Source organism: Schistocerca nitens, chromosome 2 (assembly GCF_023898315.1).
Source record: "Schistocerca nitens isolate TAMUIC-IGC-003100 chromosome 2, iqSchNite1.1, whole genome shotgun sequence".
Lineage (NCBI taxonomy): Eukaryota > Metazoa > Arthropoda > Insecta > Orthoptera > Acrididae > Schistocerca > Schistocerca nitens.
Window position 1 is genome coordinate 684,819,412 of NC_064615.1, and position 23,127 is coordinate 684,842,538.

At 39.5% G+C, this 23,127-nt stretch overlaps 1 protein-coding gene across 2 annotated transcripts in view; it reads right to left on the reverse strand.

The window, feature by feature from the left end:
- The window catches only part of LOC126236826 (male-specific lethal 3 homolog), a 123,112-nt gene that overhangs the window by 58,495 nt on the left and 41,490 nt on the right, over positions 1-23,127 (reverse strand). For both annotated transcript variants that reach the window (XM_049946428.1, XM_049946427.1), the window contains exon 5: positions 5,974-6,140. In XM_049946428.1, coding sequence (XP_049802385.1) covers positions 5,974-6,140 — 167 coding nt within the window. The remainder of the gene's footprint in view (positions 1-5,973; positions 6,141-23,127) is intronic.

A 23,127-nucleotide genomic window follows, 5' to 3' on the forward strand; every position in this document is an offset into this window, starting at 1 on the left:
CAAACAACATTATAAATTGTTTCCCCACTCCCTTATAATGCTCTAAATAATTATTTTGATTCAAAAATACCAGTTAGGCATGACATTTACTTAAAATCGGAGCTTAATTTAAAACATTTAAGTGTCCACGATTTTCTGACCTCGAGAGTAGAGCTACGTCTACGTAAAAAATTTCTCACATTTTGTACAGACAAGTATTGCCCACTCTGATTGTTGTTGTTGTTGTTGTTGTTGTTGTTGTTGTCTTCAGTCCTGAGACTGGTTTGATGCAGCTCTCCATGCTACTCTATCCTGTGTAAGCTTCTTCATCTCCCAGTACCTACTGCAACCTACATCCTTCTGAATCTGCTTAGTGTATTCATCTCTTGGTCTCCCTCTACGATTTTTACCCTCCATGCTGCCCTCCAATACTAAATTGGTGATCCCTTGATGCCTCAGAACATGTCCTACCAACCAATCCCTTCTTCTGGTCAAGTTGTGCCACAAACTTCTCTTCTTCCCAATCCTATTCAATACTTCCTCATTAGTTATGTGATCTACCCATCTAATCTTCAGCATTCTTCTGTAGCACCACATTTCGAAAGCTTCTATTCTCTTCTTGTCCAAACTATTTATCGTCCATGTTTCACTTCCATACATGGCTACACTCCATACAAATACTTTCAGAAAAGACTTCCTGACACTTAAATCTATGCTCGATGTTAACAAATTTCTCTTCTTCAGAAACGCTTTCCTTGCCATTGTCAGTCTACATTTTATATCCTCTCTACTTCGACCATCATCAGTTATTTTGCTCCCCAAATAGCAAAACTCCTTTACTACTTTAAGTGTCTCATTTCCTAATCTAATTCCCTCAGCATCACCCGACTTAATTCGACTACATTCCATTATCCTCGTTTTGCTTTTGTTGATCTTCATCTTATATCCTCCTTTCAAGACACTGTCCATTCCATTCAACTGCTCTTCCAAGTCCTTTGCTGTCTCTGACAGAATTACAATGTCATCGGCGAACCTCAAAGTTTTTATTTCTTCTCCATGGATTTTAATACCTACTCCGAATTTTTCTTTTGTTTCCTTTACTGCTTGCTCAATATACAGATTGAATAACATCGGGGAGAGGCTACAACCCTGTCTTACTCCCTTCCCAACAACTGCTTCCCTTTCATGCCCCTCGACTCTTATAACTGCCATCTGGTTTCTGTACAAATTGTAAATAGCCTGTCGCTCCCTGTATTTTACCCCTGCCACCTTCAGAATCTGAAAGAGAGTATTCCAGTCAACATTGTCAAAAGCTTTCTCTAAGTCTACAAATGCTAGAAACGTAGGTTTGTACAGTCCCCAAGTACTATGACCAATTAACATACTATTAAATGTCTAGAAAATTTAGGATGAGGGTTTTGGAAAAAATAATTTGTAAGGAACCAAAAAGTTTCAAATTCTTTTATCTTTATGTACCAATATTTTGACAGTTCAAGAATTTCATGCATTTGTATCATAGCCAACAGTTAGCAGTCCTTCAACTTTATCATTTCGTAAAACAGTTAACATTCTATTCATATTTTTAAAACTTAAATTTGAAATTTAAAATAGTTACAAATTTTCATAGTTTATTAAAAAAAAAAAAACTCAGAAGTGTGTATACAGGGTGAGACAGCACCCCTTGTATCTCCCCAACCGTAATAGATACAAGGATGCCCTTTGGACAGTGAATTGCAGGGACAGGGGCTACTTGAATAAATCACATTTCATGTTTGTACTATTTTTTATTAAAGAGACAGAGATATGAGGCCTTTTTTTTTATGGAACCCTATGTTAAATTTTAGCACAACATGATGGGCTTAAAAAAAAATGCTGTTTCAAATGTGTGTTCACCATAATATTTAGGCGAATAGTTTTTGAGAGACATATGTTCTCGTATTGTGTTCATCCTTAGAAGCGGCAGCATCCAATGCGACCTTTCCTGCTGTGTAGAGTACAAGGTAAACGTCACGAGTCCGTCCTTACACAAACATGTCCATTTACCCGACAACAGTAATACATACTGCAATATTTTGTACAATACTTAACTGATGATGTCACGCAAATATTATTCAGTCATTTGACAACTGTGACACCAAAATAGTATACAACATACAGTATTAAAATACTACAAGATGTTAATACATTTTAAGTAACAGAAAAACAAATGTAAATAGAGAGGCCCTTATTGGTCACAATTATTTCGTATGTATTTTTTTTATTTGAAAATATTTACTATTGATCACAATATGAAGCAAATACACACAAAGACGTGAAATACATACTGTACATGATACAAAACTTTAGTGTAGCATGGGCTAAACATGCTTCCCCTCTGCTGCAATGCACATTTGTAGTCGCCGTTCGAATTATTTGTGAATGGCTGCGAGAGTGTATATATAAAATAATGAGGAGGGGTCAAATCAGGAGACCGGCTGGCCACTTCACTTCAGCATGTCGTCCTATCCGACAATCTCGGAACTTTTCATGTAACAGCTCTGTAGCCACATCGGAAGAGTGAGCAGGACAGCCGTCATGTTGGAACCACATGCACCGATTTGTAGTAAGCGGTACCTCTTCCAGCAAAATGGGCAGAATGTTTCGCAGGAACTGTGCATAATTATTGCCATTTAGTATTCCCAGACTGACGTATGGTCCCACAATGACATTTCTGACGATGCCGCACCACGTGTTAACACTCCACTGTTGCTGATGCTATACCTGTCGAAGCCAATGAGGATTCTCTATTGGCCAGTAATGCATATTATGCATTACCGTGGTTAGTGAAAGTTGCTTCATCAGTAAAAATCATCCGATGAAAAAAATATTGGATCATCTTTTAGGCACTGCAGAGCAAACCGGCAAAATTCTTGGCGCCGTTCGAAATCAACACCAGAGAAGGCTTGATGTAATTAATGAGAGGTGAAACGGGTGAAATCTATGCCGGTGCAAAATGCGTAGAACACTTCCCTGACTTATACCACATTCCGAGCCAATAGGTCACGATTAAACAGTAGTGTCATTATGCGCCAACGCTAGAACGCCCTCTTCATGTATCTCTCCAGTTGCAATTTTCTGTCCTGTTATCTGTATGGCGTTCCATGATCCCTATTCAAGTAGTTTCTTGCAAATACGTGCAAGAAGCTGGCACATACGATGCTCATGATCAGGATACAGCTCTCTATATCACTTTAATGCTCTAACACAGGGCTTCCCAACCTGTGGTCCGCGGACCCCTTAGGGGTCTGCCGGCTCTTTCTAGGGGGTCCGCGCCCACCTTGCACCAAATCATGTAAAATAATGAGTAAGATTATTGAATACAAATGTGAAAATCAAATTCGTGACTATTTTTTTTCGTGTGAGAAACATGTGTACTTTTACTTCAAGTCGTATCCCCAAGCAGCCTTTGCGGTTCCTAAGTGAGAACCTATACGCAGTTTAGCGCCGGAGAATGCGGCTTCTCTGATCAACTGTTTAGCAACAATACGGGGATCGTTTGTGCCCCCGCTCACGGCGCTAGATGCGTTGAAACCTTTTACGCATGCACGGAGCCAGCTTTGTCGACCAATCACAGCGCTCGCTGGCACGTATGCGGCCCCAGGCATCATTAAATGTTGAACTTGCTATGTCAGTGCAATACCTATTTCATAAGTCGATTTTTGACCAGTTTATTACTTCTAACATGGATCGGTGGCTGAAGTCAGGATCATCGAAGAAGGGTGCAGTTTCTCCATCGCCCTCACAACAAGGGAAGTTTCCACTTGAAATGAATGAGGAGGGAGGACAACCAAAGGAAGACTTTACATACATTTGAACATTTTTCTTCGGATTTCACGAAACCCCCCCCCCCCCGGACACACACACACACACACACACACACACACACACACACACACACGGGCGCGCGCGCGCGCCTGTTATGAAATATGCATGCACCTTACACAACAGTAGCCAAACAGTGGAAGTGAACAGACCGTAAGTGGCAGCTTGTCAACAACGAACAGTTTGGACGTGACGTTGATTGCTCTTGGAGGAAGACAGCTCCATCGTATGAAATTTCAACTACCAAGTAATTTTAATCAGGCTATAGTGTGTTGAACAAAGGGAGTAAATCCACTAGTAAGTGTCTAGGTACAGTGGGAATTCAAATTGGGTCGTTAATTTCAAGTTGTTTTCATTTTTCATTCATCTCTAAACCAAAGACTATTGGTACTTTTTTTTTTGGGGGGGGGGGGGGGAGGGGCATTGGGAACATGGCACTTCCATTAAGAAACTTTCAGTTCCCATGGGTTTCGCTCTGAAATTTAAAGTTACTGTGCGCTTGACTGACTAGGGATCCACCATGGATTTTCGACTGAGAAAGGGGTCCACAAGCTGAAAAGGTTGGGAAGACCTGCTCTAACAGCATTTCTCCTGCTTTCACCATACACTAGAAGTATATCTAACTTTTCTTCATTGGTGTACATGTCTGCTCCAAGAAATTGTGAAGGAGATGCGATATATCATTACCCCAGCAGCAAATTTATATCCTTCTCTCCAGCTACCTCGTGCGTCACCTGGCGGCGTTATCAAGAAGCAGGAAAACAATGCCTTCCCTTATAAGTTCCTCAGTGGTAGACAGGAAAGGTCGCATTGGACAATACCACTTCAAAGGATGAACACAATACAAGACCGTATCTGTGTCTCAAAAACTATTCGCCTAAATATTGTAATACACACATATTTGAAACCATCTTTTTAAGCCCATCATGTTACGCTAAAATTTTACATACGGTTCTATTGAAAAAACCAAAGATGGCCTCATATGTCTTAACAAAAAATAGCACAAACACGAAATGTGATTTATTCAAGTAGCCCCTGTCCCTGCAATTCACTGTCCAAACAGCATCTTTGTATCTATTACAGGTGGGGAGATACAATGGGTGTTATGACTTAGCTGCCTCACCCCGTATATTAATCATGTATCTTAGTATTGGGAACAAAGTATTTATTGGAAATAAATTCTGATCTTTATCATTTTGGTTTCTTTATTACAAATTTTCAATTTTCCTTTTCATTACAACATTTTCACAAATGCTCTCATTTGGAGAGGTCTTTAGAGTTTTAGCAAACCACAAAATCCCAATATTGGTAGTTTTAGAGAGGTGTCATGTGGAATTTAAACATAATTTTTTTTTCAGCAAAGTTTGAAATAGTGATGAGACACATTCACTCTTTACCTGTATGAATTGAGATGAAATCGCCCTACTGAAAATTTCTTCAATTGGTAAACAATATTTCATATAAGAGATACTGACATCTGCAGATAGCACACATGCCCAGAAAAATAAAGCAACATTAGCAAAGAGGAAGATTGTTTTAGTCTACTTTAAGCATAGTGGGAGTGGAAACTGCTTTCATGGGTGGGGTAGAGAGGGTTGTTCCATGTTGCCATGCTACAAAGTGTTGTGCAGAATGAATAAAATTTATCCCTGAATAGAACTATTATCACAGTCCAGTGTTGTAGAGGAAAGTTATCACTGTCCACTGTTGATTACAAAAGGCAACATAGTGGAGGTGCGTACACTGAAAAGTTTTCATTGAGACACCACCTGAAGTGACAAAAACTGCTCACAAACTGCAACACTTTTCTATTTCAAAATTCAAAGAAGCTGTCTAGCAACAATGACTACCTGGCAAAAAGATGGCCATTTCTACGATCTCTCTACATATAAATCTTACTAAAGGAAATCTGTTCCACATGAGTTAATCAAGGGCTCTCTCTACAACTGCTGTTCTGTTCATTAAAATTTTCCAATTCTTGTGGGCACACTTTTACACATTTATTTCCCGTGTTTAACATTATACTGTAATAATTACATTCCACTGGCCTCACTGGGAAGACACTTAGAACTGCGCATTTCATTTACATAAAATAGAATATAACAGGAGTGTATAATATGGACAAAATCATACCTTCTGTTTATTCGTTCTATATCAAGTGGTCCATTCTGGTGATTGTGACGCCGCCTGTACTTTCGGCGTAAGTTATCTGGAGTACCACAGATCTGATTAATGGCATATTCTCTGACGTAAGATTCCAGAATTGTCACAACATTTGGCTTTGCTGGCAATATCACAAGCTGAAATAAAATTTGCACTTGATTTGCAACTGAAAAATATTTTACAACTATACAGAAACATGTAGACAAGACGTGATGCAGATTTCAAGTATATCAGTGTTTCTTCCAGAACCAACAGCCTCAGATAACCTACAGCACAGTGAAACACATCACAAGTAATGAGAGCCCTATATAAATATTCTCAATCAGTAAATCTCAGCATATATACATAGCAGTAATATACAGGTCGTAGGTAAATGACTCTTCTCAAATAACAGCTTTTCTGATAAGTTATTGATTAATGACCTACAAATACAACACAGAGCTGCTGTAACTTGTGAGAGTGGTTCATCAAAAACATGAACCATGTTTGTGTCTTCAGGGTTTATATGTGGACAAGGAAGAAAAATTCCCGGATGTCCCGGTTAAAAATACACTTTTTCCCAGGTAAAAATACACTTTTTCCGTGTTAAGTGAAAACTTTCTCTTGGAACCATAAACCTTGTCAATCCTTTGAATGAGTAAGGTTTTATACACCAGCATAGAACTTCCCAGCACTTTAGAAAATGAATGCCCCGCCTTCCCCTCCCCCCCTTTTCAACCACCATTCGCAATATTTTCCTGCGACCTGTTAGAATTTGTTTCAGCAGTTGTCAGACAGCCTCAGAAAACGGTTACTGTGCGTGCGCAGCTATGACGACGTAGGAAGACCACCTGTTAGCATTAAGAGATGTTACATTATGTCTTAAACGAAACAGAACGTCAGAGGGTACTCCAAGAGCACTGGAATTTCATAAACCAGACTAAAATGCATAATTCAGATGAAAGCGCACATCCGTATGTGCAGATTCACAAACAAGTAAGACCAAACCTGACATCAAGCTTTTCATTGTGGTTTTCGGACTGCAAATTTTCTTGTAGTACCAGTACTGTATTATCTCATGTTTGGTTCTTTATTATGGCATAACGCCGTTAAGTGCCACAAGGTAAAAATGGCCACTTTTAATTCAGCAAACACTTGACACTAGCCAATTCTGTGAAATGAAACACTTCGTTTCAAATAAATTGACTGCCGCAGCGTAAATTTTTGCCTTCCACAAGTATGTGAATGTATTTTTATTCACTTGCTAGCTCTCAGCCACAGAAATCGGTTTTGTTTTCATCTGACACGAGTTGTAAACGAAGAAGAAACAGCAAAACACGGGTCATGTTGAAACTACTGCCCTCGCCACTGCAACTTACACTACTTTGAGCATGCACGAATCTGTCAGCTTGGGCTCACCGGAAGAATTTTTCTGGCTAGCGTCTGGCTGCTTGTTGTAAGTTGGCAGATGCTTGTGTGTGCAATCCGTTTTGTTGTTGGAAATGGCGCATTTCCTTTGCAACCAAAGTTTATTTTGGTTTTCTGTCCCTCATTTATGTTTTATTGCTGCAGCATTATTTTGCAGTAGAAACGCTATGTTGTCGACAGATACAAAAACAAGAAATACAGAGCTTTGCTTTGCTAGCTTTCAGAATGGAATTCCTTTATCAAGCAGCAGGAGAAACATACGTGGGATGGGGTGAGTTGAGGTGGGATGAGAGATGGAGAGAGGCAGGAGGCAGGGAAGGGACTGGGAGGAAGCATCTAGCGGCTCGTGGGAGAGTGGGGAGCCGACCGTGGGCAAGCTGGGGGTGCAGGTAGAGCGGGCAGGTTGCAGACGGTTGAGCACACGATTTTACAGATTAGGGCGTGAAATGGCAGCACACAACTAGCTGACACATATTGGGTGGGGTAATGGAAAAGTGTACACATTCACTCTCTGTCTGGAGCACAGTGGCAGAGTGTGTGTGTGTGTGTGTGTGTGTGTGTGTGTGTGTGTGTGTGTGTGTGTGTGTGTGTGTGTGTGCGCGGGGGGGGGGGGGGGGGGGGTGTAAGGGTAAGGATCCAGATGGCATCAGTTAAGCAGCCATTGAAATCTCCTTGTGCTTTGCTGTATGTTGTGCCACCTAGTTTTTGGCACAGTTTGACGTTGCCATTCATTCTGGATGACAGCTGGCTGGTTATCATAGCAATGTAAAATGCTGTGAAGTGGTTGCAGTAGAGCTGGTATATAAACATGGCTGCTTTCACAGGTGGTCTGGCCTCTGATCAGGTAGGATAAGCCAGTGACGGGATTGGAATAGGAGGTGCTGGGTGGATGGATAGGGCAGGTCGTGCACTGGGTCTTCCACAAAGTATCATCCATGTGGTAGGGGACTGGGGGTGTGAGTGGCATAGGGATGGACTAGGATGTTATGGAGGTTGGGTGAGTGGCGTAACACCACTCTGGGAAGGAATGGAAGTATCTTGGGTAGGATGTCCCTCATTTCAGGGCATGATGATAGATAAAGCCCTGACGAAGGACGTAGTTCAGTCATTCCAGGTTGGAGGGCGGGGGGTGGGGGGTGGGGGTATCACCTGTCTGCAAAGGCCTTTGTGAGGCCTTCAGAATTCTGGGCAAGGGAGTCATCACTGCAAACGCGTCTGCCACAGCTGGCCACGCTGTATTGGTTACTGTGTTCCCAGTCTTAGTCTTCCTGTTCAACTTTCATCCCCCCCACCTCCATTTACTAAACTGACTATTCCTTTGTGACTCAGGATGTCTCCTTTAGTCATGTTTACAATTAATTTTTCCCAAATTCAATTAGATACTTCCTCTTCAGTTATTTCACCGTCAGCATTTGTCTGTAGTACCACATTTCAAAACTTTTAGTTCAAGCTGCTTATCATCCACCTTTCATTTTTGTACGAGGCTACACTCCATAAAAATGTAGAGGAAATACTTATTAACAATTTTAGTGGATATTAAATTTCTCTTCTTCAGAACTGCATTCCTTGCAATTGCCAGTTTGCATTTTATGTCCTCTATTTCAGACATCATTTATGTTGCTGCCTAAAATAGTGAAATTCGTCTACTTCTTTCAAGTTCCATTTCCTTACCTAATATCCTCAGCATCGCCCAATTTAATTCAACTACATTCTATTACCATTGCTCTACCTTTTTTCCTTCATCTTATAACCTCTTTCCAAGACATTATCCGTTCTACTTAATTGCCCTGCTAAATATCTTGTTGATGACGTTTTAGTTGTCAGAGATGAGAAAGCTCAAAAAATTTTTATTTCTTCTTTTGAACATCCTATTTTAAACTTCTCCTTGGTTTCATCTACTGCTTGCTCAAGGTACAAAATGAATAATATAGATGGTTCACTACAACTCTCACTGTCTTTCAAACTATTGCTTCCCTTCCATGTCCTTCAACTCTTACAACCTGTTTGGTTTCTACACTAGCTGTGGATTACCTTTTATTCTCTGTATTTTATTTCTGCTACCTTCAGAATTTCAAAGAGTATTCCAGTCAACATTGTCAAAAGCTCTCCCTAAATCCACAGTCAACCTTCAAAGATAAGCCTTAAATATCAGTACTGGTTTGCATGTTCCAACATTTTTCCAGAACCCAAACTGAACTTCCCAAGAGCAGCATCTATCAGTTTTTCTTTTATTCTGTAAATAATTCATGTCAGTTTTTCCGTGCATGACTTGCTGAACTGATACTCTGGTAATATCAAGACCTGTCAGCACCAGCCTTTTATGGAATCATTAAATTCTTCTTTAAGTTCATGGGTATGTAACAAGTATAATATCTTGCATACCAGGTGAAATAGTTTTTACATTGTTGGCCCTTCCAAAAACAGCAGCAGTTCTCAGGGAATGTTTCCTACTTCAGGGCCATTTTTCAGCTTTGACCTTTCAGTTCTCTCAAATTCTTTCCACAATATCTTTTCTCCAATATCCTCTTCATTTACCTCTTCTGATTCTCTGATATTGTCTTCAAGTTTGTTTGTTTCCCTTGTATGGCCCGACTATAGACCAGTGTTGCGTCCAGCTTTCAACTTTCCATTCTCAATACTGGTCTGCCATCTGACTTCTCATATTCATGGAGCTGCTTTTCTCTGCTCCAAAGCTCTCTAATTTTACTACAGTTGGCATTAATCCTTTCCCCTCGTCATGAATGCTTCTCCTGCATTTCATTTCTCCCACAGCCATATCAGCTCAGTTATTTCCCATTTTGTCAATCTCATGTTTTTTGATGTCTATTCCCTTTGTCTGCCTCATTTGCTATATTTTTGGCCGGCCAGTGTGGCCGAGCGGTTCTAGGCGCTTCAGTCTGGAACCGCGCGACCGCTGCGGTCGCAGGTTCGAATCCTGCCTCGGGCATGGATGTGTGTGATGTCCTTAGGTTAGTTAGGTTTAAGTAGTTCTAAGTTCTAGGGGACTGATGACCTCAGATGTTAAGTCCCATAGTGCTCAGAGCCATTTGAACCATTTTTTTGCTGCATTTTTATATTTTATCTTTTCACCAATTAAATTCAACATCTCCCTTGTTATCCAAGGATTTCTGCTGAGACTTGTCTTTCTTTATTTGAGCCTCCAGCACCTGCACTGTTTCATCTCTCTAGGCTACTCCTTTGTTATCTTGTTCTTTTTCCTTTTTTCAGTCAATCATTGCCCGAGTCTCCCTCTGAAACTAGACATCTTTTGGTTCTTTCAATTTATTCACACTTAATATCCTACTCTCTGCAATTCATCAAGTTTTGATCAACATTTTATAAACAAATTATGGACAGAATCTGTATCTGCTCTAGGAAATATTTTGCTGTTTAAAACCTGCTTCTGAAGTCTGATTATTATAGTGTTTGCAATGATTAAATTATGCTCTGCACAAAATTCTAGCAGGCTGCTTCTCCTTTCATTCCCTCCCCCACCGCGTGTTCTCAAAATCATCTTCCCTTTCTTCCTTTTTTACTATCCAATTACAGTGGACAATCATATATTTTTTTGTCTCCCGTAGCTACCTCAGTTACGTCTTCTGTTTCTTGAGAGATTGTTTCAATCTTATCAATTGCACAGCTAGCAGGCATGTAGTCGTAATTACTACAATGGACATGGGCGTCATGTTTACCTTGACTACTATAATGTCTTCACTGTGTTATTTACAGCAGTTTACTCTCATTCAAATTTCCTCCCTATTATTCGACCTACTCCTGCATTACCTCTATTTGATTTTGTATTTACAAGCCTGTACTCACCTGAACAGAAGTCCTGTTCTTCCTGCCATCACACTTCATTAGCTCCAACTACATGCAACTTCAATCTACCAATTTCCATTCTTAAATACTCTACCCTGCCTACCACTTAAAGAGACCTAACATTCTACTCCGGCCCCTGGAATCCCACTTTAGTTTCTCCTGGCTCTCAGCTGTTAACAGTACCACCAAACCAAGGCCATGTTATCTAAATGTTACAACGCCATGTCAGTTATCTAGATAGTTGCCCCATCAACTACTGAAGAGTCTGCTGTCCCTCTTCAAGAATCACAAGTTTGTCTGTTTCCTCCACAGATTTTGCTTCACAGTGGTTGCACCTTTGGTATAGCTACCTGCAGCACCAAGGTGTGCAAACCACTCCATTTCAGCGAAGTCTGTAGGAGTTGGGGTTACTAACTATGGCAAGCTCAATAAGGTAAAGAAGGCCCTACAGAACCTAACGATCTAGGGCATATAACCCGAATGAAAGCATCCACTGCTGACAGCACAAAGATGACAAAATATCTCTAGATACTAAAAATAGTAGTAGTTTTGCATAATGTGAAGGCTTGAATTTCCACAAAATAGAGCTGATGTCATTTAGTAACACAGGAAGTCAAAGATCAATGCCTGTACAAACAGTTCAAAGTAATTTGTGCTCATGAAGTTCTCATATTTGACTGATCACATCTTTGACCATATCCCTACTACAACTATTTAAAAATATGCAGCTGAAATGGATTTTGTGAAAATTTATGCTTATTATTGACCAAGGAGCTGTTGGTGGAAAAGGAAAGCGTCAAACCCTTTCTTTGTCAATTACAGAATATGCATTTGAGTATCTCAAATTAAAAAACTATAGTAACAATTTTATATGCTGAATAATGATGCAAAAACATCAAGCTACTAAGAATTATGCCACTGTCAAAGTAAAAGACCTAACAATTGCAAATTTTAGGTAACTGCAAACTAACACTGACTGCTCTGCATAACAACAGATCAAATGTGTGCTGCCTCCAGATGTAGTTCTTTAACACATTATCACAAGATTATCACACTGGAGGCTCTTTCCTTGAAGCAGTTGTGACACTATGTGGTTGTGTGACCTCTAACCACTTTCAATAACTCTTATGTTACAGATACGAATGTTTTCTGTCACAGTATTTTAAGTTCACTAACTGGCAAAATAAATTTCTTTTTGTCAGCATATATAATATTTGAAATTCCTACTTACAAATCGTCAGCAGTTATAGGGTCGAACAAGAATTGTTTCTTTTTAGAACAGGCCAAGATCAGGCAAGACGAAGACATAGCAAAGAACGACAGCTAACGAAATACTCTGTTTTTCTGCATTAGCTTGATGATGCTGTTTCAATGTTTCAACTTCTGTTGCTCATGACCATAGATTCAATCGCACACTATTTGAATTACAATTTTACAGTAACAAGAAGGGCTGAAGGAGTTGTGGTAAGAGGGATCTGCTCTATGCAGGGTTTCATTAGTTGGTTGATAAACATTTACGGATGAAGGCTGTGGTTATAAAGTCTTAACTGTGCCTGTCTGCAGCTTGACATATCTTCTGTATGGTCAGTAAACATCTGTCTTTTCCTACATTACTGATATTCCTACCTGGAGTTTCCATTGTTTGAAATATTACATACAGTAGCACGGCACATTATGTGCCCTTTTATGGCAACTAATAAATGAGAAGGGGACTGACTGGTGTGCTATATGCCATTCACACATCTATTTCACCTTCAGCCTGATAAGTCAGTGATTTTTGTCTCAGAAATGTGGAATGTAATGGAGCACGTCACAGAGCAGCGAAGAAAGCCAACATGTATTGATACATGTTGACAGTTGTTCAAGAACTGAATGTCAATTACAAAGACAAGCGCATTACATCTTGCAACTGGTTTCAGCAGTTTATTACTCAGAGGCCAGAAATATTGCAATATGTGGTTCAGTGATGAGGCATGGTTCCACCACCCTGGCTATATAGACTCTCAGAATACTTGTCTGTCGTGTAATGAAATTCCACATGCACTGGTCAAGCAACCCCTGCCTTCACAAAAGATTGGCATGTTCTGTGCAATAACATAGCACTGCATCACATCGCATCATCGGACCAATTTTTTCGAATTTACTGTGACAAGTGCCGTTTACGTTTAAATGTTTCGGGAATTTGTAAATCTGATGGACAAACTTACCCTCAGCTGGGACCAACAGGATGGCGCCACACGTCTCGAGTGACCATGGATGAGGTCTAATCATTTTTCTCTGGCAGAGTGGTTTCGAAAGGACAGTGGCCCCCAAGGTCACTCAATTTAACACCAGCTGACTTTTTCCTCCAAGGAGGCCTAAAAGGCAAGGTCTACAGCAACAAACCACACAACTTGGAAGATTTACGAGACAACATTACCCACAAAATTCAGGCAATACACCAGAGGTTCTGGGAGCACCATTTGAGAATCTGCAGCATCGTGTTCAATTGTGTTTACAAGGCGAGGGCAGTCAGTTCGAGCACATTTCATGATTCACCTTTATTTCCCCATGGACAAGGTATGACATGATCATTTCATTTCCTTTCCTGATTTTTATGCAAAGCATTTAAGCATAATTTTAGCAAATATATGTTTGTGGGGCCTCTTTCCAGTGGGACATCTCCTTTTGGAAGCATCTCTCATTGAAGTCAACACCAACTTTCAAGTGCCAGTAAAACATTGCCTATCTCTGGGATTTTGGGCTCATTTAAAATTGGCATGCTTTTTGTTGTTTCTGCAACAGTTTTCTAACCTATTCTGTGTAATAGGGGGAGGAGGATCAGCTCCAATTCATTAATTTATTAGATGTGAATATCTGAACTGCCATTGATAATAGAACTTCTTTGAATTTAAACCACCTCTGATTACACTTCAACACTCAGATTGGAAGGAGTGAAGACTGCCTCTCAGGAAGACTTCAAATGCATTTTTATCTGCTTTTTGTAAACAGCGATATTTTTTTGTTTACCAGCGATGGATTTGGATGTTACGCTTTCAGTCTCTCATCAACAACCTTGCAGTCACAAATTGTAATATCTGCTGTGTGTAATATCTGCTGTGATGCTCTATTTGCTTTGGATTATTTGTTGCTAAGAGATCAAATATGTTTCCGCCCAACTGATTATGCTTAGAGTGGGTTCCTGAAGCAACTGTTGAAAATAATTTTCTGAGACAGCATTCAGTACAATTTCGGATGGCGTTTTGTGCCTACTATCAACTTCAAACATGTATTTTCACCCACATATTGAGGGTAGTTTAAGTCAACACCACCTCTAATTGCATAAATTAAGTATCTACTTGAAATAAGGTTCATGTTTGCTTTGAACTGCTCAGCAAGTTTATCATCTGAGTCATTAACTTAATCCAACTGTCAAGTATAACCTCTATCCAAACTAATTCACACTACCCACTTCAGTTTCACTACAAGACAAACTACTGCAAACAGCAACAAACGTGCTACTACAAAACGTATTTAATCTATTTTTTCCGAACATTTATGTCCTTTATGAAGTTTTTTGGCTGAACTTATCTCTGACAGACAGTTTTTAGTACCAACAACAATTTCAACTTTAGTGCTATCTCTTATCACTTCGAGTCTTGGTTCTTTCCCAAAACAGCTACAACAATTTACAACTAAAATACCAATTGTTGCTGTGTCTACCCTTGTCCTGCGTTTTCTCTACACCATTCGAGACAGAAGCCATTTTTGTACTTTTCCAGGACCCTCTAACAAACTGCCCAGTCAACACCACAATTCCCCATTACCTGTATAACTATCTGCTGTTGAATTAAAATACCTGACCAATTCAATGGAACCCAATATCCCATCACCCTATTGTGCAAGTAAAGGAATTTGCACCCCACATGGTTGCAGAACCGTCAGCCTCTGACTTAAGATCCTCCACTCGGTTCTGTAACTGAGGACCATCAATCATCCCCTTGGTGATGCTACAGATGGTGAGCTTTGCCTTCAGCTCCTGTGCATGTCTGGCAGTCTTTGCCACTTCAAATAGCTGACCAAATGCAGAGAATCTCTTCTGTTCTAGAAGAACACTCATCATTGGTATGGACATTAGCCACAACCTGCAGTTGGCTGCACCCTGTGCCCTTCATGGTGTCCTGAAGCACCCTTTCCACTTCTGGAATGACTCCCAGTAGGCACACCAAGTGGATACTGGGTTTCTTCCCCTCTGTGGCTGAGATATCCTTAATGGACCTAATTAGGTGTGCTAACACTGGAGTAGATTGGAACTCCAGTGTAATTCCACCCTCTTCCTTTCAAACAGGACAAGTGACAACATCTGTTTCAGGATTGCTGTCAGGGACAGATGGTGCCTGAAGCCTGTTTGTCAGAGAAATGTAAACATTGTGTATCTTTCTGCAGCATTTGAACATGGACATAATGCTCTCTGTTGAAGTCAAATATGAAGTAATAGTTGAGCAGAAATGAATCTCATTCCTTGAGGAGGAGGACATGAGACTGCATTCCACACACTCTGCGTATGTTTGTTAGTGTCTGGAATTCTGTAAAACAACAGACTGTTAGATTGTTTCACAAAAGGTGTATCAGTTCCTGCTGAAAACGGTATTGTTCCAGAAGAATTAAGTATTATCACTGACTTCTGAAAATGTGACTTCCCAGGACTGTTTGTTCTGACGATGCCTTGAATTCCAAACATGACGCACATGCAAATGAGATGTGTAAATTGCTTGTGAAAGAACATTATCACTTAGGAGCTGGTGCACCAAGTTTCACTGTTACTGTGCGAGAAATTTATATTATCAGGTTTTCCTCTATAATTACATCTACATGGTTACTACGCAATTCACACTTAAGTGCCTGGCAGAAGGTTCATCGAACCATTTTCATACTACTCTACCATTCCACACACTAATGGTGCGTGGGAAAAAGGAACACCTAAATCTTTCCGTTCGAGCTCCGATTTCTCTTATTTTATTATTATGATCATTTCTCCCTACGTAGGTGGGTGTCAACAAAATATTTTCATATTCGGAAGAGAAAGTTTGTGACTGAAATTTCATAACTAGATCTCGCCGCAAAGAAAACTGCATTTGTTTCAGTGACTGCCACCTCAATTCGCATATCATATCAGTGACACTCTCACCCCTATTGCGCAATAACATGAAACGGGCTGCCCTTCTTTGCATTTTTTCTATGTCCTCCGACAATCCTACTTGGTAAGGATCCCTTAGCATGCAGCAATATTCCAGCAGAGGACGAACAAGTGTATTGTAGGCTGTCTCTTTAGTGGGTTTGTCGCATCTTCTAGGCGTTCTGCCAACAAAGTGCAGTCTTTGTTTCGCCTTCCCCACAATATTATCCATGTGGTCTTTCCAATTTAAGTTGCTCATAATTTTAATTCCTAGGTATTTAGTCGAATTGACAGCCCTTAGATTTGTGTGATTAATCACATACCCAAAACTTATCAGATTTCTTTTAGTGCTCATCTGGATGACATTGCACTTTTCTTTGTTTAGTGCCAATTGACACTTCGCACCATACAGAAATTTTCTCTAGATCATTTTGTAACTGGACTTTATGGTCTGATGATTGTACTAGACAGTAAATTACAGTGTCATCTGCAAACAATCTAAGGGGGCTGCTCAGATTATCACCTAGATCATTTATGTAAAGCAGGAACAGCAGAGGGCCCATGACACTACCTTGCAGAATCCAGATAGCACTTCTGTTCTACTCGATGCTTTACCGTCTATCACTACGAACTGTGACCTCTCCGAGAGGAAATTGCGAATCCAGTCACACAACTGAGACGATACTCCATATGCACACAATATGATTAATAGTCGCTTGTGAGGAACAGTGTCAAAAGCCTTCTGGAAATCTACGAATATGGAATCGGTCTGAAATCCCTTGTCGTCAGCACTCATTACTTCATGGAAATAAAGAGCTAGCAGTGTTGCACAAGAACGATATTTTCTGAATCAGTGTTAGTTATGTATCAGCAAGTCATTTTCTTCAAGGTGATTCATAATGTTTGAGTAAAGTATATGCTCCAAAATCCTACTGCAAATTGAGGTCAGTGGTATGGGTCTGTAATTCAATGTGTTACTCCTATTTCCGTTCTTAATTATTGGTGTGACCTGTGCTACTTTCCAGTCTTTAGGAACAGACCTTTCATCAAGTGAGTGGTTGTATATGATTGCTAAGAAAGGCACTATTGTGTGTGCATACTCTGAAAGGAACCCGATAAGTATACCATCTGGACTGGAAAACTTGCCTTTCGTAAGTGACTTGAATTGTTTTGCATCACCTAAGATATCTACTTTTATGTCACTCATGCTAACAGCTGTTCTAGTTTCAAATTCTGAAATACTTACTTTGTCTTCTTTCGTGAAGGAATTGTGGGCAACTGAGTGTAGTAACTTCGCTCTAGTGGCACCGTCATCTGTAATATTTCCACCGCTATCGCACAGTGACGGTATTGACTGTTTTTTTGCCACTGGTGTACTTTACATACTATCAGAATCTACTTGCATTTTCTACCATATTTTGAGACACCGTTTCATTGTGGAAACTATTAAAGCATCTCGCATTCACGTCCGCGCTGAATTTCGAGCTTCCATGAAACTTGAGACAGTCTTGGGGATTTTGCATTCTTCTGAATTCGGCATGCTTTTTTCGTTGCTTCTGCAACAGTGTTCTGATGAGTTTTGTGTACCTTGGTGGATCAGTCCTGTCTCCTATTAACTTACGCGGTATGAATCTATCTATTGCTGTCGATACTGTTATCTTTGAATTTGAGCCATATCTGGTCTACACTTACATAATTAGCTAGGAAGGACTGGAGACACACTTAAGGCATCAAGCAAATTATCTGTAGTTTTAAATAGATGTATTTTGCGTTTATTGTTAGTGGTTTTGGTAGATATGGTTTTGAGCCACACTACAATGACCTTGTTTCACTAATCCCTGTATCCGTCATGACGCTCTATTAGATCAGGATTATTTGTGGCCAAGAGGACAACAACATTTTTACAACCATTTACAATTCATGTGGGTCCATGAACTAATTGTTCAAAGTAATTCTCAGAGAAAGCATTTAGCACAATTTAGGAAGATGTTTTCTCTCTTCCACCAGCTTTGAACATTTTCGCCAACAAATCGCGTGTAGATAGTCTCCACCAATTTTAACTCTATGAGTGGGGTACTTATTTGTAACGAGATTAAAGTTTTCTTTGAACTGTTCAGCTATTATATCATCTAAGTCGGGGGATCGGTAGAAGGGACCAATTATTATTTTGGTACGGCTGTTGATAGTAATTCGGAGGAACTATCTATTTCAACTTCACTACAAGATAAACTACTACCAAAAGACACAAACACACCACCACCTACATTTTTTTAATCTGTCCCTACATTTTTTAATCTGTCCTTTCTGAACACTGTTTGCACCTGTGTAAGAAGTTCGGCAGAATTTATCTCCAGCTTTAGCGAGCTTTCTGTTCCTGTAACTATTACAGCTTCAGTGTCAAACAATCCTACCACAACAAAGGTCAAAAATTAATTATGATTTTAGTGTTGCTCACACTGCTAAATATTGCATTTTTGGGCAACAACAAAGTTATATTATGTGTTAGGTGTCATTAGAGCACAGTTAATCAAGTAATTTCTTGAAATAATGGATAAACTAGTCACTCATCTTTTCGTGTTTCCCACACTGGTCTCGTTGTGAACTCATGGCTCAATCGTCGAGAATCTAGGTAGTGAGGATTCCAAGCTCAGATGCAAAGAGGCCAAGGTGTTATTCTGCGATATTCAAAAGTTTTATACACGTGTTTCATAAACCATTCTTGAAGATTAAACTTTTGCAGGTTAGGACAATGGTGATGTAAAAAAGTAATCAGCACTCCGAATTTAAGTTACACTTCTTTTTTATTACTTTTGTTGCAATATCATTTAACTCATACCAAAACATCACTTCACAATATACTTGAAAATATCTTCCTCACTGTTAAAGTTCACATTTCATAAACTGACTACAATTTGCATTGTTTTAACATGACGACCAAAGCTTGACTCTCTAATAACCGCTTACGCGCCCAAAAATCAGAGTTACAAGTATGTCAAAGATCATAGTGACAAAAGAAAGAATACACATAAGAATAATATCATTGCAATATATACATATCAATGTATCAAAGTACCTCTACATTAATGAAATCAAATCTGAATGTTGCCACAGAAATTGAGGTGAGGTGCCGTAATGGTTATGTAATTCAAGTACCATTACAAGTGCTTTCTATCAGTGCTTTCTATCGGTGCTTGAAGCTCTGGTACTTTTCCAACACAGCTACTACAATTTACAACTACAATACCGACTGTTGCTTGGTTGATTCTCGTTTCTTTGCCCTGTACCCTTTGAAACTGGAGCCCTTTTTGATATTTCCTCTTTCAATATAGATAAATCAGTACCAACTAATAACAACCAACTGAAGCAACTACTACCTTTGCTACAACCTGCCATATGGACTGTCATATGATCTTATGTCACTGACATGACCACTTTTAATCTTTTGATTGCCTTGGCCATTTCCTGCATCCCCATGTATCTTTCACTAAGGTATGAATATTCATTTGTGGAGTATTATATTATCAATCAATAGGATCATGTGGAAAGCACACCAATCGGCTATCACAGGGGCCTATTGCCTTGCGAGCTGTCAAGTAATTGTGTAGGAGGACTGCAACAATTAGTCAGGGAATGATCACACTCAAAGAGGGCAAATCACCTCCACTGGCTTGAAGGAAGGACACAGGAGCTACAGACTGAAAAATCAATGACCGAACTGGTTCCATGTGACACACTAAAATGAAATGAAATGTCACGGTTCAATGAAACACAGATCAAAATCAGCAATAGTTGCTCTACAGTGCCTCAGTTGGCTGTGACTGACAATGCTCATGGCCCACTGAAACTTCCTTTTATTTCAATCATTGTTTCTTCAATGTACAGATTGAACGGTAGGGGCAAAAGACTGCATTCCCGTCTTACACCCCTTTTAATCCAAGCACTTTGTTCCTGTTTGTCCATTCTTGTTATTCCCTCTCAGTTCTTGGACATAGTGCACATTACTCGTCTCTCTCCCTATAGCTTACCTCTATTTTTCCTCAGAATTTCGAACATCTTGCACCATTTTACATTGTCGAATGGTTTTTCCAGGTTGACAAATCCTATGAACAAGTTTTTATTTTTCTTTAGTTTTGCTTCTATTATCAACCCCAACGTCACAATTGCCTCTCTGGTGGCTTTACCTCTCCTGAAGCCAAACCAATCATCATACAACAAATTCTGAGTTTTCTTTCCCGTTCTTCTGTATATCATTCTTGTCAGCAACTTGGATGCATGAGCTGATAAGCTGATTGTGTGCTAATTCTCACGCTTTTCAGCTCGTGCAGTCTTCAGAATTGTGTGGATGACATTTTCCGAACGTCAGATGGCATGCCGGCACACTCGTACATTCTACACACAAACATCAATAGTCATTTTGTTGCCACTTCGTGCAATGATTTTAGAAATTCTAATGGAATGTTGTGTGTCCCTTCTGCCTTATTCGATTTTAAATCCTCCGAAGTTCTTTTAAGTACTGATTCTAATACTGGATCCCCATCTCTTCTAAATTGACTCCTGTTTCTTCTTCTATCACATCAGACAAATCTTCCCCTTCGTAGAGGCTTTCGATGTATTCTTTCCACCTATCTGCTCTCTCCTTTGCATTTAGCAGTTGAACTCCCATTGCACTCTTAATATTTCCACCCTTGCTTTTAATGTCACAGAAGGTTGTTCTGACTTTGCCGTGTGTTGAGAATGTCCTTCTGACCATCATTTCTTTTTCGATTTCTTCACATTTTTCAAGCAGCCATTTCATCTTAGCTTCCCTGCACTTCCTGTTTATTTCACTTCTCAGCGACTTTTATTTCTGTATTCCTAAGTTCCACATGATCAACTGAAGTATTTCTTCTGTTACTCATGGTTTCCTTGCAATTACCTTCTTTGTACCTAGTTTCTCTCTTCAACTTCTGTGACATCATTTTAAGATATGTTCACTCTTCTTCAACTGTACTGCCTACTGAGCTATTAGTTATTGCTGTATCTATAGCCTTAGAGAACTTCAAGCACATCTCTCCATTCCTTAGTACTTCTGCATCCCACTTCTTTGCCTACTGATTCTTTCTGACTAATCATTTACACTTCAGCCTGCTCTTCATCACTACTATGTGCGTCACTGAGTACTTCATAAATGTGGTAAAATCTGATTTAGATATAGCAAATTATGAGCAGAAAGTAAGTAGTTTTGGGTTAAAAGGCAATACCAGTTGACGTCTCAAAAAATTCAACACGGTCTCAGTCAGCGAAATTCTCTCTCTCTCTCTCTCTCTCTCTCTCTCTCTCTCTCTCTCTCTCTCTCTCTCTCTCTCTCTCTCTCATAATAAACAAATCCATTGAAGAAGGTTACTTCTCTGATCTCTTGAAATACGCGGAAGTAAAACCATTGTTTAAGAAAGGTTCAAAAGATGCTATGGGGAATTATCTCCCTGTCATATGCTCCCTGTCATATGCTCCCTGTCATATGCTCCCTGTCATATCAAAAATATTTGAAAAAATTGCTGCTTTACAGAAACAAAGCTTCATCACACAGAATGGTATCATTTCACATAATCAATTTGGCTTCCAACAAGGCAAAAAAACAGTAGATGCGATAAATGAGTTTATCGAAAAAATTACTTCATCACTATATAGGAAAGCTAAGGTCGCAGGAATATTCTGTGATCTTACAAAGCATTAGACTCTGTAAACCATGCCCTGATGCTTTTCAAACTCAACAGGTGTGGAAAAAGGGATGGTGCTTTGAAATGGTTTGAATCTTACCTCTTGGAGAGGAAACAAAGGGTAGTAATCACATCAAATGGAGCAGATCACTTCTGAGTGGAAAAAAGTCCCAAGGTGTTCCTCAAAGCTCAATCCTTGGACCCATTTTATTCCTGTTCTATGTAAATGACTTGCCTCTCAATATAAATACTCGTTTAACTTTGTTTGCAGATGATACTTATGCCATAATTGAAAATGAAGATTCTGACAATATACCACAGAGTGTCATGAATACATTAAGTAACCTGGAAACATGGTTCAGTCAAAATGGCTTAAGGCTAAACATTTCAAAAACGCACATGATGAGTTTTAAAACCAAACATTCAAAAACTGAAGAAATCTGTCACTCACAACAATCATAAAATGGAAGAACTTTACTCAGTCAGGTTCCTGGGAATAAACTTAGAACTGAGTTGGAATTCTCATATAGAATATCTAGCAAATAAATTAAACAGTCTTGCATTTGCAATGGAAATTTTAGCCTTTGCCACTGATAAGGCCACCAGGGAAATAGCATATTATAGCTACTTTGAATCGGTTATTCGCTATGGAATAATTTTTTGGGGAAACTCTGGAAATGTTACACAATTTTAAAGTTGCAAAAAAAGAATCATTCGCAATTTGTGGTCTGCACAGCAGAGGGCATCATGTCGACCATTATTTAAAGACCTAAATATATTAACTGTCCCCTCTTTATACATCATTGAGGTGGTTCTTTACCTATGCAGCAGAGCTGATCTATTCAAAAAGAAATAATTTTGAACACTCATATGACAAGACACACAGAACTTTATGCTCACCTCTCATCACTTAAAACTGTGTGCTCAGGCTCCTCAGTATATCGCCACGAAAACTCACAACATAATAAAAGGGTGCGACATGATGAATATGAAGATAAATATTTTAAAAAGCAAGTTACATGATTTTCTAATTGAATGATGCTACTA